The following is an 18,634-nucleotide window of genomic DNA, read 5'->3' as shown; positions in this document are numbered from 1 at the left end:
AATGCCCAAAAATACATAAATGAAATACCCAAATTGAAGCCTTCCGCACGTGATCTTTTCCAAGATAATGAAGAATTTATATTTCGATAGGATTCAGCTCCATGTCATGTTGCTGCTGTGTGCAAAAAGTGGTTTCAAGATAATCATATTCCATTGCTGGAATAGCCTGGGAATAGTCTAGACCTTAATCCAATCAAAAATCTATGGAGCCGACTAAAGAAACTTGTTAGTCAGAAGCAACCCAGCAATAAAACCCAATTAATAGAAACAATAATTCAATCTTGGTTTCACATTTTAACAGCTACAGAACTAGAAAACTTGGTTCACTCCATGGGAAGGCATTGTAAGGCCATAATTAACGCTAAAGGTTACCCAACTAAGTATTAACTCACATTGTGAGAATTTTTGTATATCTCATTTTTTTTATGTGTTTCATTTTCTTCTTTATAACTGCTGTTCTAATAAAAAATCCTTCACAAAAGTCATTGCATTACATTCTTGATTAAATTATCTTTTCATTGATATATAATTTTATGGTATTACTCAAAAAAAGAAGTGTTGTTATGAGCCATCAAACCTCAGAAATACAACTTTTCTAAAAGGTTTCCACAATATTGGCCACTAGTGTAGTTCAGAAGGTCTGCACAGAGGGATGAATTCCAGATGATTGGAGTAGAGCTCTCATAGTACCCATATATAAAAAGGAAAATAAAAATGAAGGTAAGAGTTACAGAGGTATTTCTCTACTGAGTGTTCCTGGTAAGATATATGCAAGTATACTTGAAAAATGGTTGAGAAGAATTGTGGAAGAGAAGCTTGGTGAAGAACAAGCTGGATTCAGGCCAAATAGAGGCTGTCAGAATCAGATTTTCTGTTTATGACAGATCGTTGAGAAATCATTGGAATATAACAAAGATCTGTATTTAAGTTTTGTAGATCTGGAAAAGGCATATGACAAGGTGCAAAAAAGAAAAGCCGTTCAATATGCTATAGTTGTATGGTATCAATGGAGCATTATATCAAACAATACTTAGTCTTTATTTGAGTTGTAATTCAGCAATCAAAATTGAAGGAAATAAAGGAAGGTGGTTCAATGTTAAATCTGGTATCAGACAAGGATGCACATTATCCCCTCTGTTATTTATTATCTATATGAATCACATTATGAAGGAAAGTGGTATTAAACCTGATATCAAAATTGAAGATCTTAGCTCTTTGCTTTATGCGGATGATGTTATACTTCTAAATAAATCCGCTACAAGTCTACAAGATTCCCTGATTAAAGTGAATAACTGTTGTAATAGATATGGTATGAAGGTCAGCATTAAAAAGACAAAGACAATGAAAATAAGCAGCATTGAAAACATTGAAAATATCAAATGCATTGTGAATGGAGAACTTATAGAACAAACAAGTAAAACATTTCAGCTACTTAGGCACAATTTTTTGTGAAGATGGTAAATTAAATATGATAATAGACAACAGAATAAACAAAGCTGGTATGATAGGAAGTCAACTAAATAAATTTATATGGAATAAGAGAGAAATTAGCCAAAACACTAAATTAGCTGTATACAAGACAGTAATCAAGCCAATTATAACTTATGGATCTGAGAGCTGGGTCAGAAGTAAAACACTTGACCAAAGACTAGAGTCTGCAGATATGACAGTCCTGAGAAAGATTAGGGACAAAAACAGATGGCATTGATAGCAATATCATATTAAAAATGAGGATATTAGAAAAGACTTGACATTGTCAGGATCAAGGAATGTGTTAGCAGAGCTAATCTCAGGTGGTTTGGTCACTTAAACAGAATGGAAGAGGAGAGATTAGCAAAACAAGTGTTCTTTGCCAGGTTGGTAGGAAAAAAGACCGGAAGACCAAGATATAGGTGGATTGATACAGTAAAAAGTGCCTTAGAAAAAAGAAATATAAGATCTGATAATGTTGGAGTCTTGACAGGTAACACTGATTTGGAGGAAAATTGTAGATAGGAAGTTAGTAATGATGTAATTTTTCATGTAGTACTATCGTATCCTGTACATCCCTTTAGGGTATATATATATATATATATCAGGAATTTGATAATGATGATGATTGCTATATATTATTTATATGTATGTCACAAAAAACAGTTTAGTTCTGAGTCTCTCCCTTAAAAAAAAAACAGTCTCGAATATTAGTACTTTTACTGCTGCTTCCTGCAAGTCTGAAATAAGCTATGTCTTAGAAATACTAGGTAATAATCCTTTCTGCCCAAGAAGCAGGACAAAAGCTTGGATTATTCTCACCGCTACTGAGAAAAAAAAAAAAAAAACTTTCCCAGAAGTCAAACTAAACACTGCTGACCTAGTTAGCCAAGTGGTTAGCGTACCTGCTCTCAAACCAACAGGGTGTGGATTCGAATCCTGCCATGGACATGGATGTCTGTGATTGTCTTTAGGTGGGAAGTGAATGTCACTGTCTGGTGTGAGACCACTGCTCTGCTTACATGGAACTTTTTGAAGCCTAAAGTGGCTTCAAAAAGTTCCATGTTTGGTCTCTAGAGCAAACAGGTTTCCAGAGTATGTGGGGGGAAAAAAAAAAAAAAGAAAGAAAGAAAGAAATTTCAAATTTCAAATTAAAATAAAATATATATAAAATTAATAAAAATATCCCTAGCCTACCCAAGGGGTAAAATGTACTATAGGTTTGCAAATAACTTTTCGTGGGTGGGAGCAACATTAAAAAAGCCCCAAGCAGCAGTTTAGTATATGCAGTATTCTTCACGAATTTTGTCCACGTGGTTAGCCTAGTGGCTTTGTGCTTCGCAACCATATGCGTAGGGAAGGAGTGTCCCAGGCTCGATTCCCGTCGAAGACGTGAGGAACTCGAGGATCTTCCTCAGGCATAGTCAAGTTAGCTGGTCTTGGGTGCAGGTAGTAGGGTTTTTTCCACCAGTTTATCTGCCGTTTTTCATCCTCCAAGCAGGCAAACTGGCCCTGTGAACATACACTTCTACAGCCAAAAAATATATCCCCTCAGAGGCAGACTAGGCGACAGGTCGGTTGGAAGTAGTACTAACAAGTAGTCGTATCTAAGTAACATGCGGACCCTGCATAGGAAGCAGGAATAATGCGTAGTGAAAGAAGTATTCTTCAAGAATTTGCCTTCATTTTTGTTCATTTGATTGATTTGCATACATCTAAATAGTGTTAATATTTGTTTTGCAGGCTGATACAGTATTTTTGTCAAAATTCTGCCTAATCGCCCTTAAGAGCACATAATTTCTTCATTTATAATAATCATAGCTTCAGTTTTATTATCAAAAATTATTAATTGTCTGATATGGTTATCTCACAAAGTTAGAGTGATTTAAAAGAAAACAAAAAGTACAGATGTGTTACACAGGTGTACAACTGTTTATTTATTTTTTAGGGGGGGGGGGGGATTTACCTGCCTATTCAAGCTGCAGATATTTAAGATATCTGTTTTCAAAACCATTCAACAAGAAAATTGAAAACATAACCACTTGAGAGTGTACTTATACAATTTAATGTAAAATAGTAGTAAAAGTATAGCAAACAAAAGCCATAAATACTGTTACAACTTGAACAGCGTATTAAACCTTTAATCAACCAGTAAATCATTTACAGCTTTCAACACATATAAACCTCATGTATAACAAGCATATAGCAGAACTCAATGTTTGAATGCCCCAAGTCAGTGAAGCCACATATCGATGGCAGCATGCACAACATCCAACAGAAATGCTGCCACTGCCTGCTCCAAATCCACCTTCAGGCTGGCAATATTGGGGTGTCATTTCTTGCAGGCTACTCTCTCAAGCTTCAACCACAATTTGAAGTCCAGTGGGTTCAGATCAGGACTTCCAGACAGCCAATCATATGGTGATATGTGGTCAGGTTCGCCTCCAACCACTGTTTTGTAGTTTTTGCCTTGTGTGCAGGGGCTGAGTCCTGCACACAAGGCAGAAGGTTCACTGCCTATCATAAGACAAAGTGTTGTTCAGGGGCCATACCACAGGTTCCAGCATGGCATCTTGATAGACTTTGGCAAAAGTTCTGACCTCTTTTCTCAAAGAAATGCAATTTGGATACCCCAATACATCCCCTCCCCACTTCCCACCAAATATCACTGACACGGAGTAATGACCTCTCTGAATCCTGGGTGCTATGGCACATGCTGTGGGACCATCCGAGGCATATACCCAATCGTTTTGGTGATTAAAAGACTCTTCAATGGTGAAAATCTTCTCATCTGTGAAGAGGATATCTCTGTGTCAGTCGTTCAAGTACCACCAGAGAAGTGCTTCGATTTTATCGCCCTCTGCTACAAGTTGAAGTGTCCTGTAGAATGATGATAGGCTCATCCCAAGATCACCAGTTAGTACACGTGACATCGTTCTCTGTGAAATGTTCATCTCTCATGACATCACTTTCTGCATTTTCACAGCATTTCAGCAGAGGTGTGCCTTCACAGCCCTCACAAGCAGTTGTATCCTAAAGCAGTGTGGTCAGATACATTTTCTGTATCATTATAATGATTAATAGGCCAACATACAAACATCCTTACTGATCTTGAGTGTTTTTAGTGTAATGAAAATAACAGCATTTGAGGCCTGGAATTCCAGGCCTCGAATGCTGGTTAGTAGTTAGCAGGACTTGAACTACAAATACTACCTTTATGAAGGAAGAAATCATGCAGAGTGCAGATGAAGTAATGCGGTGTAGTGTAGATTAAATAGGTGAAGTAAGCAGCACATGCTGAAGCCATCGGTTGATAGGAAATTACAGGTTTGAATTAGATGCATGTAAGTAGTAGTAGTAGTACAAACAGTTTATATGTTCGTGAAGTGTGCGTGCATACGTACACAGAAAGTGGGGGTATGGATTGTTGTTTTTTTTTTTTTTGCATTTTGTGGAACTTTCAAAATCTTTATGATGTCTTTTATGGTCGAGGAGGAATGTAGATGAAAGGCTTATGAACTTACATAATCATCTGTCTTTTATCCCTCCTTACATAATCATCTGTCTACTGTTCATGTACTGCCTCAATAGTTCCTCCTTCAACACACAATCTGGCAGAGAAAGTGCAACAGGATTAATCAGCAACTGGTGAAAAATCCTCCTCATGTATTACCATCAGGTTAGGTCATACGTAGTGAATGGCAGGCCTGCATAATGCTTTACTATATTTGTTTTCCTCAAATAAGGGGAAAGTATTCCAGATCCTACAGTATGTTTGCCATGCACATGAAGGTTTTCACATTCATTACATATAAGAAGAGAGGAACGAATAGAAACCTGCCACAGAAAAGAGACATAAAAGACAAGAATTATTATTAATTATAATACATTGTATAGTAATAATTTCAGGCTAGGCCAAAATATTTTACAGTCAGATTTGAGAAGAAAGTGTCACCTCGTTCTTAGCAAAATATAAAAATATTACATTGAAAAGGAAAACTGCAAAAAAAATTTAATAAGAATTAAAGTTGAAAGCTTAAATGAAGATGTGAACTGGATTGAAATATACAAAGATTATTTGGAAAATCAGAGATCCAATGGTAAAATCTGAAAAAAAAAAAAAAAAACATTGGTGGATGTAGCCAAGAAATTATATGGTGAAGTTATTTGCAAAATTTCGATAAAAAGACATAGTATGTTAAGAAATGGAAGAAAGTATCACAAAAGTAATATAAAAATTGAAGATAAAAATATCTGGATGTTTGGAGTAATTAATTTCAGAAAATTAGTAAATGAGACTAGTGACAAAACAGAGAGGAGAAAAATAAATAAATAAATGCATTCCAGGCAGATTTATAAAATTAATAAAAAGACACAGTATGTTAATAAATGGAAGAAAGTATCACAAAAGTAATATAAAAATTGAAGATAAAAATACCTGGATGTTTGGAGTAATTAATTTCAGAAAATTAGTAAATGAGACTAGTGACAAAACAGTGGGGGAAAAAAAATAAATAAATGCATTCCAGAAACCTGGAATGCATTTATTTATGTATTTTTACTTTTTTAAATAACAATCCCACAAATGAAAGGCTGTAAACCTACAGTATATCAGTACCTCGGGTAGGCTAAGAATTAGATGGTCCACAAACCCTGTTCCAAGATCAATCGTAATACCATTAAAAGCCACTTCAAGTCTCCAAGTAAGTAAGTGGTGGTCTTCCATGGGGCAATGAAAAATCTTCTACAACATAAATTGGGAGTACATGTCAATTACAGAGGTAACACTGCATAATAATGAACAATCTCTGCTAAAGTAAACACTTATGGGGCAAAAAAGATGGACAAAGCAAATCCCTGCTCTAGAGTCCAACTGTCATCTCCACAGCAGAGATTCTAATCTGCCCATCTCTTTTACAATGTAATGAATAATACTGCAGTATCTGGAGTGAGCAATATCCTTCAAGAATATGTTTAACACATATCATTCACTTCCTACATTCTAAGACACAGCAGCAAAGTGGATCCACAAGTAAACTTGATGTAGCATGTTGGAAAGCTTCCTAATCAGGTGGCACACAATCTGAAGGGAAGTCCAAGTATTCAAATGTAAGGGGCATTGTAAAGGCTATGTTATGAAAGAGCTTACTCTCTAATCAACCATGAAAAGAACTAGATAGTCAACATAAAGATTTAGTGACATTTACATCTGTACGATGGTTATCAAGAGGAAAAGCATTAAAACGTTTTTTTCAGTGCTTAAAAGAAGTAACAGTTTACTTAACCACTAAAAATCATAACATAAATCATGTGGAACTTCTCAGTAATCCCGAATGGATACAAAATTTTTGTGTTTTGCTTGATATGATAGAACATTTTAATAAGCTAAATTTGAAGTTGCAACAGAAGGGAATCACAGCCCTTACAATTACTAGACGAAGTCCTTACCTTTGAACAGAAACTAAGAGTGTTTTTCGAAGATGTTACTGAAGAAAAATTTATTAGTTTGAAAATCTAAAAAATTACAGATTGAATTTAATTAAATCAAGAAAAAGTTGATTGCAAAATATTTGCTGAAATGATTACTATAATTTTAGATTCATTTACAAGCAGATTCCAGGATTTTAAAAAACATCAGGAGATGATGAAATTTATATTACACCCGTTAAATTGCAATTTAAAATTAATAGATATTGAAGCTTTTTCCAGAATATCAATCGCAGAACTACAAATGGAACTTCTGGAAATTCAGAATAAAAGCATCTGGGTACAAAAACTTCAGGAAATGGTAGCACAAATTGAAGAAAATGAGGAAACTATGGAAGAAACACCACAGGAAATTATATTTAAATGTTGGAATTCTTTCCCAACTAATTATTCAAATGCCAAGCGACTTGCTTTTGGGGTTTTGACTCTTTTCCATACAATTACAAACAATTTTTCTCTTCAATGAATTACATTAAAAATAAGTATAGGAACAAATTGCCTGATAAAAGTTTGAAAGCCGAATAGTAAGTGCACGATATACAATCCAGATTTCAGTAAATTGGCTGAGAAGATGCAAAATCAAAAGTCTCATTAGTGAATTTTAAATTAAAACAATCACATATCTATTAAAATATATAATATTGTATTTTTGTTTGGACTGATTCTTTTTGCAATACAAATTCTGACTTTTTTTGCAATATTTTACTTACTTGAAATCGCTTATATGACAGACCTCTATAAAATATTTAATGAAGTCAATCTACAACTGCAAGGTGATGAATTGAATTTAATTAAAACAAAAAATGTTATTGCCGCTTTTGATTAAGTTTTGTGATTAAAAACTTAATCAAACTTCATGTTGTTTTATTTATTGAACATATAAAAAATTTATATGCAAACATAAAAGTGGTATTTGATATCTCAAAGTACTCAAACAAGTAGGTTTGAGTCACCAGGAAAATTTGAATCGAAGTTGCGGCTCCCAAAATTTTGTTTTAATTAGTTTTTTTGGTGGAATGGCTCTTTGGTTCATAAAGTTTCCCGACCCCTGCTTAGAGTATGTCTAAACTATACTCTTCATGACCCCTGCAGCCAAGGCTGACACTTATAATTCTGCATGTTCTGATACTCTATACCACAGGTTCCCAAAGTGGGCGGTACCACCCCCTAGTGAGTGCTGAAGCCTTCTGGGGGGGGGGGGGGGCTATAGTGGGATCAGAAGCATTTGAGGGCATTCAGGCAGTCTAGGGGTTGGTGGCTCTTTATAGAAGAAATTAATAATATATATTTAAAAATTAATTATTTTCGTGATTTTGTGATTAGCTAATCATTTAAAATTTAAATATTGTATTTTAATTCATCTTATGACCATCTTACACAATCAATTTTTTTATAAATTTTCTATTTCAATTATTTAATCATTTGAAAATTTACCATGTCAGATAGAAATAGATGTCAATTTTCTATGTTAATGAGAAAATAGAGCATGTATATATGTGTGTATAATAGGTTATGTTTACAGTAGCAAATATATTCGTTATATTTCATTTCAAAATATATATAAAATATATAAAACCACTTTTCTAATTGATTTGTATACAAAAATAAACCCAATTTTATATAATTTAATATTACGAGTAAAAATAATAATGGCAAGAAAGAAATAAAATCTTAAATTTTAGTTAGCCTAGTTAGTACTAACTTATATTGCTAACTAGAAGGGAAAAAAACAAAGTAAATATTATTTGAAACTTATTATACAGTTTTCTGTGGTTCTGTTTTGTAGGTTTGTTGTTTATATCTTGTGTAATTATTTTATTTATTAATTATTATTTATAATTATTCGGACAAACAAAATGTGCTTGCGTACAAAATAAAAAATTGAACATGTCATACAGGATATGTTAACTTCTATTTTTTATATACTTAAAAAATTTATTCATTTTGCTATTGTAAAAATTGATTGTGCCATACAGGCTTTAGTCTATCCACACAGCAGACGAGTCTTAACTAGTAGTATGTCAGTCAACTATTACGTAGGTAATTCACTCAATTCAGCATGTTTTGACAGGAATATGGGTGCTTGCAGTGACTTGTTCAAAGCACGAGTACGATGGTATGGCAAACAAGTCAATGCATGTAAGTTGATTCGGGCCTAGATTTCAAATTTATAAATACCAGTGGTTTAGGAATAAGTTTCATTATTTTTTGTGTGCTTTGCCAACAATCATCAGTCGAAAGTATGATAGATAAGTGGAGTCATACAAAGTGTAAATTAAATCTTTTATTTTGTGAATATTTTTGCAAATTTTATTACTTCATTATGTCTGAATATAAGAAGAAATGTCGACGGTACAGTATTGAGTATTTGAAATATGGTTTTATTCAGTCTCCTACGAACCAATTATTACCCATGTGCTTGATTTGCCAAAAAGTGTTTTCAAATGAAGCAATGAAGCCTTCTAGGCTACAAGAGCATTTGACTAAAATGCATGCTGACAAAAAGGATAAAGATTTGTCCTATTTTCAAGTACTTGAAGAAAAATATTTTAAACGTCTAACTATATCAAAACTTTTTACATCGTCCACTAAACAAATGACGGATTACAAGCTTCTTATAATATTTCATTATTAATCGCAAAAGCAGGAAAACCACACACAATTGGTGAAGAAATAATCTTGTCTGCAGTAAAGGAAGTAATAAACACTGTGCTTCATAAGCCAGCATCAGATATCATCAGGAAAATTCCTTTGAGCAATAATTCAGTGCAAAGAAGAATCGATGAAATGGCTGAAGACGATGAAAAATCATTGTGCAATTATTTGAAGACATGTCAATTTTCCATTCAACTCGATGAATCAACTCTCCCAAATAATGAACCACTACTCTTATCATACATACGATTCATAAAAGAAGAAAAAAGTTTGTCAAGAATTATTATTTGCTAAAAACTTGGGAGCGGATACAAAGGGAGAATCTATGTTTAATATCATGAATAAGTTTTTTCAAGAGAAAAACATTCCTATTCGTAATATTTTGTCTGCTGCTACTGATGGTGTTCCAGCAATGACAGGGCGCCACAAGGGTTTCATAGTGCATTTGAAACAAGCAGTACCAAATGTACTCGCTATACATTGTGTTCTTCATCGTCAACAATTGGTTGCGAAAGATTCATGCGAATGCCTGCATACATCACTCCATTACATTATTAGAATAGTCAACAAGATTAGAAGCAATTCATTGAGTGACAGATTGTTTAGCCAACTTTGTAGTGAAAACAATGAAGATTTCAATCGTTTGCTGCTTCAAACAGAAGTTCGCTGACTTTCAAAAGGTATTTGTCTGAATCGATTTTACAATTTGTTTGATTCAGTACTAGAGTTCCTAGAAAACAGAGACGACGGATTGTGGGCCAACCTGATTACATCCAAAAATGAAATCGCTTATATGACAGACCTCTATAAAATATTTAATGAAGTCAATCTACAACTGCAAGGTGATGAATTGAATTTAATTAAAACAAAAAATGTTATTGCCGCTTTTGTAGGGAAACTTCTTCTGTTCAAGCAGAATATGGGCTGAGGGGAATATCGCCACTTTTCAAATTTATCAGCAGTGTCTCTCAAAAAGGAAGATTTACTTACATACTGCCAACACTTGGAGGTTCTCCATGCTGATTTCAATGAGCGATTCAAGGATATTCTAAACATGAATAAACCAAATTGGGTTCTAGATCCTTTCTCACATGTAAGCATAGCAGGATCATCAAATTTAGAAGTGGAACTCATAGAACTCACAACAAATGAAGGACTAAAAATAAAATTCAAAACTGGATACCAAGAGTTCTGGCTTCAAAAATCAATACCGACACTGTACCCTGGATTATGGGAAATAGTGCAGAAATTTTTAATTGCATTTCCATCTTCTTATTTGGCTGAGCATGGGTTTAATGCTGGAGTGAATTTACTATCTAAGAAAAGGAACCGATTGCATATAACTGAGCATGGCGATTTATGACTGTTTTTAACGAAAGTTGAACCTGATATTAACAAACTTTTAAAAATGCACCAGGCTCATCATTCACATTAATTTGTTATTTTTTCTTTGTATTTTTACTTTGTAAGTTCGAAATAAACCATCTAATACATTTGATGGTATTTTAATTATTACAATAAGATTCTTACTAATGTAATGCAATCTCTTAATATGTATTCCGAATTTTCATATTTAAACCATTGTATGAAACTTCACATTAATTTGTTATTTTTGCTTTGTATTTTTACTTTATAAGTTAGAAATAAACAATTTTGTAATATATTTAATGGTGTTTTAATTATTACAATAAGATTCTTACTAATGCAATGCAATCTCATCTCTTAATTGCATTCCACATTTTCATATTTAAAACCATTGTATGAAACTGTGCATAATGTTATTCGAGCATACATTTTACAATCTTTACATATGGGCTATGTTTCACCAAAATCGGTATAGCAATAACTGTGTTCAAGATGAAGCACATATTGGCCACTTCTTTTTAAAAATTTAACAGCATAAGCAGTAATGTATCATTAGTTGCTATTTACGTCAAAAATATCAAACGGCTTGAACGCAGAAAACTGTTATAATGGGGGGCATTACAAAATTTATGTCTTGCAAAGTGGGCAGTGGCCCGAAAAAGTTTGGGAACCTATGCTCTATACCATCTACACAATATAATACCAAATCTAGAATCCTTTCCCACTCTCTGGCTTAAATTCAATAATATTCATTTGCAGTCTTTCTTCCTCTTAAGTAACTTCTCCAATTTAGAGATTAGCAATCATGGTGCGACAGAGTGTCCAATCCCCCTGTCATTCTTTTGATCTCAAAATAGCTCGTTACCCATCCATTTCATTTTATCATAAACCCAAGATATCTTCTCAAGAGATCTGCCAGGAGACCTTCTTCCTTCTAATTTTGCTGTCTTTTATTCTCAAAAATGCTGAAAATGCTTAGGTGACTAATATCAACTTCAAGTGGCTTCTCTTTATCAATTTACCAACTAAGTTGAAAGAGGCAAAGTATCTGCTGCATGCAATGATCCACATGCCTTTGTCCATACACTGACCAGAACAGTAAATAACATTACAACTCGGCTTTCCCAACATTCATAATTTTTTAACTAGTTCTACTACTTCAAGCATACTGAAGTGGTCATCTCTCCCTCTTGATAACTCAGATCATAATTTTGCGCATTTCTTTTATTACTGAATGCCTTTCTCTCAGCTACTCAACTGCATGTTTATGGCAGCACTAAGTGGGATGACTTCTGGGACTTCTATTTTTCCTTAAACTTTTACTTCCACTCTAACACTTAAACAACTACTCAGAGTTACAGAAATTATTCTCACTGATCAAGACCTTTATTCCTCAATTCCTTCAAAATTCCCATCCATTATCTAAGCCATGGTTTAACTGGCAGCAATCAAAGAAGAAGAAGAAAAAAAAAAAAAACAGCACTTCTTAAATAGCTTGAGGAAAAGGCTACAGCACATTCTCAGCCTACACTGAAAAATCAACAAAAAACACCATCAACAAGAGTCCATTTTATATATTCTATTCAGTAGTCCTGAATAGAACTACTGCTCATATGTACTTCCAACTTTCTCTTCTTCTCCAATTCCTGTGCAGATGTCCCAAAGAAATCCACCTCCTAGGCAGACATAACAGAAACATCATACTACATTCCATGCGTGCTTTTTTTTATCATAAAAACATTAAGAGAACTGTAAATAACTTGTATATCAAACAAAAAAATAAGTACAAAAAAGTCTTCTGGTCTGATGGTATTACTTCAGTTGTACACAGATTGCAAGTTACCCTCCCAAAAACTTGTGTTTTGCATCACTCAAAACGTTAAACCTGCAAGCACACAAACAATTAATATCTTTTTTTTTTTTTTAAGATTAATATATTAATCTTGGTTGCTTTAGCCATAATTAGGAACAAACCATCCTAGCCAAACTTAAAAGATATGCCCTGGAAGTAATGTAGAATCAGTACAGATGCCAGACATCACCTCTACACATTCTTTTATATGTGCAGAAGCATGACTATATAGAACCATGACATGCAATGAACAACCAGTGAGGAAGCTGGCAATCTAATTACAGTGCAGAAGAGAGGCCATAAGATGGTAACTTGTTCAGGGAGCCTCAATGCCATGGCTGAATGCCTTTGAAATATCAAGAGTGACAATATGAGTTTCTCCAAATCATTCCATGGCTTGTGTCCAGAGGTGGGTGAGATTGGCAAAGAGGTAAGCAGTAGAATGAGAGTGGCAGAATCCATATTGGTGACTGCTAATTAACTGATGAGTCTCCAGATAGTGAAGAAGCTGACTGTTAATAACCTTCTACACTTTTGAGAAAACTAATGTAAGTATGCTGTTGTGTAGATGACAGTAAAATACGATAACTTATACAGGTGATATGGGATGGGTGTTAAATATGGGGTTGTGCACAGCTGATGGAATACCATCTGGACCACGAGCCTTATTAGTATCAATATTAATTAGGGTTTGCCTGTTGTCCTTCTGGCAAAAGTTCAGCATGCAGTGAACAGTTTGTAGCAGTGCAGGAGATGATTTGCATTGGTTATCCAAGCGAAAGTTGGAGGAAAAAACTGATGCCAAGAGGTCTGCCTTTTACTTGGGTGAGGTTATCACAGTACCATCAGGATGCAAGAAAGGAGGGAACAAGAACGAGCAGAAGTTATGCCAGACAACCTTGGTGAAAGACTGGAAATCTTAACTGCCAATTGAACAGGAGGCAAGTTTATTGCATTTCATTCTTATAAAGTCTGCTAATAACTTTTATACATTTGTTTCAGGGTGTTGTGTAAGCTGAATGAGAAGCTAGTTTTTAACTTAAGAAACCATTAAACATATACTGCATTTTTATAATGGAGTGCAGACCCACGTTTTTTTAAGAACCAGGGCTTGGATATGGGGGGTTTGCAGTGGAGTGGGAATGAAGATTTTCATTCCAGTGAGCATTATTTCAGTTATTAGCCTACTGCAGGTGTTTGCATCAGGAGAGCAAAAGCAATAATATGACCATGGAAAAGAGGCATAAAAATTCTGGAGGTCATCCCAGTTATCACAACTGTAGTGCCATACGGTACGAGACAGAAACTAGCTAGGAGGAAGAAGAATTGTAGAGAAACTTGAATAAGATTGTGGTCAGAATTGCCAAAGGAAAGAGCAGACATCCATTAGTGTTTGGAGGGAGAGCTAGTTAAGAAAGAGTCCAGTGCATCAGAAGAATGATGAGGGATTTTCTGGTATTCCGATTGGTTGGTTGGTTAACTATTTGTGATAAGTCAAAACTGATGGCAAATGATTCAGCTTTCCTTCTGGCTTGTTCTGTGAAGTTGGAGTAGGGGAGGCAGTTTGTGTTATGGACATTAAGGCCCCCTAGGATTGGGTCCCCTAAGGTCCCCTTGTATGAAATCAATTTTTAGTGATAAGTAGTCAAAAAGGATAGTGACTGTCAGAGTTAGAGGAGTGATAAAGGCAGCAAATGAAGGCTATAAAGTGAGGCGAAGAAATCTTGAGCAAGAGCAGATCGAAAAGCAGGGATTCCAGGTTGGATAGCCTTCAGCAAAAGATATCAAATGTGGAAATGTTTTTTTACATGAAATTTTGTTGTATTTTTTAATGTATTTTTATTATTTTTTTGCAATATTTTTGTTGCATTTTTGATATTTGTTGAGTTCTGGTTTTTGTGGGAGAGATTTTTTTACCTGCAGTGACAGTATCATTTTGTATGCCATCTTTCATAGTAGGAAAATTTAAAGAGAAGGGCATGCTAAAGGGATAAAGGGACTTGCGAACCTGACTTCTACATAGGGATGGCCCCAACTCCAAACCAACTGTAGTACCAAATCCAATTCGCGTAGCCTTGACAGTGTCCCTGATACAAACTCCATCCAGGAACAACCTAGTTGTCAACAGGTTCAGTTTCATGTACTATGTGATGGTCAGCCTGCTGAAATTGCTTTGCTAATATGCCCTAATATGAAGGAGATGATGGCTCCCTAGTTAAATAATTATATGTGGAAACGTGCTAAGTTAGGGTACTACTTGCATTGCATGTATTTAGAAAGGTGGAGACAAATCTGGAAACTCTGCTCTAGAGAGGAAACAAAGTAAGTAATATCTACTTTATCCCTCAATTAAGCAGGACAGTGGTGGTTTACTGGGTGATAAAAGTCATTTACTACCTAAAGGTCTGGTTGGCATTTCCTCCACCTAGGGAAGATATGCTTTTAAGGTGGCAATACTCACCATAGCAGAGCTCCAATTATAAAAATATGCAATATAGGAAGGCAGAACTGACTTGGCTGAGAGAGATAAAGTAATAGCTGGAGCCAAAAAAGCAACTCTTGGATGGTGTAGGGAAAATACTTGTAATATGTCATGAACGTGCTGATTGGAATTCGAGCTGAAGTAAATAAGCCTTATATATCCATAAATTATGTCTGGAATATGATAATTATCTGTTATGTCTCATGACGTTAATTGTACATTTCTTCTGAATGGTTTGCCTATTTGAAAGATAAAAAACATGTTTCTGAGAATAAAATTTTGCAATCTCCATACAAGATTTTCTGTTGACAGATTTCTCCATTACATTAGAAAGAATGAAAACAAATACCAGTTGGACAGTAAAGTATTAAAAGGGGAGACAAAATAGATGTCAATTTCTGAGAAATGCCATTAGGACTAATCACAAGACTTTCAGAGATTTAGTTTGAACAATATTTTTCTGATTTACTGGTGAAAAGATCAAACAAAATGCTGAATACTGTGAATCTGGAATAACAGAGAAATATATTCAGCTCATCAATGCAGAACTAAAGAATAAGAAGGTAAGAATAATGATTGTTTTTTTTCTGTGTAATAATGCAAGAAAGTCATTGAGTGCAAGAGGTGGAAGCAGGGTCAAAAAAAAGTTACAGCCAATAGCTCTGGCAAGGCACCAACACATTTATAATAATTTTCAATAATTTGCTTGCAACTAATTCAAACTCTAGTACAGATTGAAAGAAAAACGGATATTTCAACAAAAGAATGTTACAACATGCTCAGTGTTCTCTTGAACAGCCTTGATATTCATGGAAAACCAAGATTTAACTAAAAGACAAAAAAGTAAAATAGAAGGGGGAATGAATGTCCCACATATCTTTAAAAATTCTTTCTGACCAAAACATTTGCACAGAATGCATGTTTTGATGAGGAGATTGAAAACACCTATCAACCATTCCATATATCTGAGAAACTGGCAAAAATCCTCTAAGGACAACCTTACAGACCATATAAAAATTGGCATCCCCATTATCTGCTCCAAAGACCAGCTACATCCCCTAGACCTACCTGGTCCCTTGGAGTTGCAAACTGTCCTACTATGGCCAAACAAGCAGGACAGACAATATCAAAATTTCTGAACACAAGGACTACATCCAGTTCCACCAATACAGCCACTCAGGACTTGTTGACAATGCTTTGGGTTGGATGCCCACCACAGGATATGCTCGAAGAAGGCCACTCTATTACAACTCAGCAAATATAAATAAAAGGCTATTCCTTGAATCTGCCTCAGCCTTAAAAAATTTCCAAACTTGAAGAAATTTGGGTGCATGAGACTGCCCCAAATTTGGGAAGCACTTAGATCTTCAGCCCAGTGGCCAAGACTACCCAATTTAGACTTTCACGGGATGCCATTTAGGACTCTAGGCCTGACTCAAAGTCAGGCCTAGAGTCTGGTCCAAAATATAGGAAAGTATTAATTAAAGTTTTATAATTAATATTTTAGTATACGTTATTTCCTGAAAAATAACAGTTATGAATAACCAACATATAAGTATCTACCAGATTGAAAACAATAATTCAACTAAGGAACTGATGCAAAAATCATGAAGTTTGTTCACGTACGACTATTTTATAATTCCAAACAAAATGTGGTTTAGAATGATTATGTAAGCATTCTAAACCCATGCTCCATGGAAAAGAAATCAACATTAAGTTGTGGCCTGAAATGGCTACAGTAAATTCAGATCATTGGTGAGAAAGATCAAAAGTGCTTGGACAGAAGGGATGATCTTGATAGATAGATACAAAATGTTATCTGCTAAGATAATCCCAGATAGGATTATCTTAGCAGATAACAATTTGTGTGAAATTACTGGTGATAGCAAATATCTCAGCATCTCAACTTGCAGGATCAGTGCAGATAGAAAAGGAAAGTCAGATGAGAATTGTGAACTTTAATGCCAAGGATGATGAATTCACCATTAAAAAAAATTAAACTAAAGAAAAACTGACATTTAAAGAAAGGAAATTAAAAACTTTAGAATGGTTTGTAGCATTAGAAAAAGCAACAGATACTTCCATTACTTCTTGATCATTTATCTGTCTTAAAGTAAAAAAAAAAAAAAAAAAAATCTGGTCCTTGCAATTCTTATTTGGCCTAAACTTAGGCCAAATAAGACAATAATATCTTTAAATAAACTTGTCATATTAATATGATATCAAAGTTTAAACACCAAAAATAATCAAATAAAATCTGTTGGTATATATAAATCAGACAGATTGCAAAAGCAGTGAAAAAAATAGTTGTGCTCATTAAAATAACAAGAAGCAGTTGTTTAAAACGTGAATGGTTAATAACAGAACTAAAGTACTTACAGAGACATATCATTAGCCCTCAACAGATAGGAGTGTGCAAGATGATAAATTCCCTTCTTGCTAACCACTTGCCCACACATTATACAGCACAGTCTTGTCATAGCTCTTGGATCTCTCAAATGTGAGACTGATAAAAAAAAAAAACTTCCTTTTTTATGGTTTTAATTCCTTAATTATGGCAGTCTTACATTAGACTGCCATAATTTAACTCCAGGATTAATATGGTAGAGTTCATTGTCTCTTAACTCCATGATATTTGACATTGAAATAATAATTTCTGTTTCATGATCTGCCTGTTATTGGTAAGAGACAAGCAAATGATGTCTCTTAAGGGACAAATTGGCCTAACTGCATTATTGTTTCCCTTGATCTCAATGTAGCCTAAGATTCAACGCAGGCAAACATCCTGTCAGTTGCCTTATTTGATAGAATAGAGGCTGGATCTAAGAATGCTAGAATAAATTTAGTTTAATCCTTTATCCCAGTGAGAGCAAACAAAGTTTGCACCTGAAAATATCTTCAGGACTGAATATAGTATTGTGCTATCTTATCTGGGTAAGTAGTACAACACCAGGGCAACTCGTAGCAAAGGTGGAGCAAGCTACCAACTCTCCTATCCCAGTATCTCCCATAATGCAAAACACATCTCCTTGTGGATATGTATACTGTTATGCATTAAGGGATTGGCCACTACCCAGACTAGTTTCGACCTTTATTGAGGTCTCTTCAGTGGGAGCCAGGCCAAGAGTTGGAGATACCAGGCAGCAGTAGCACATCTTTACCTATAGGAGTTGCCAAAAGGTTTGCCACCTTTTTTTATTAAATTACTCTGGATTTAGAGAAAGATGTTGAAAGTTTATTTTTCACTAGGTTAGACTATAATAAATATTCCAATCCCTTAATGCATAACAGTATACATATCCACAAGGCAATGTGTTTTGCAT

General features: G+C 34.6%; 1 protein-coding gene across 1 annotated transcript in view; it reads right to left on the bottom strand.

Annotated features, from left to right (window-relative positions):
- The window catches only part of LOC150101078 (uncharacterized), a 169,952-nt gene that overhangs the window by 102,211 nt on the left and 49,107 nt on the right, over positions 1-18,634 (bottom strand). The window contains exon 3 of the mRNA XM_090402159.1: positions 6,076-6,214. Coding sequence (XP_090258285.1) covers positions 6,076-6,214 — 139 coding nt within the window. The remainder of the gene's footprint in view (positions 1-6,075; positions 6,215-18,634) is intronic.

This window comes from Typopeltis vanoorti, chromosome 12 (genome assembly GCF_054136105.1).
Source record: "Typopeltis vanoorti isolate ZY-2024b chromosome 12, IOZ_Tvanoo_1.0, whole genome shotgun sequence".
Classification (NCBI taxonomy): Eukaryota; Metazoa; Arthropoda; class Arachnida; order Uropygi; family Thelyphonidae; genus Typopeltis; species Typopeltis vanoorti.
The sequence above is the reverse complement of the archived record's forward strand: the minus strand, read 5'-3'. Positions and strand labels throughout refer to the sequence as shown.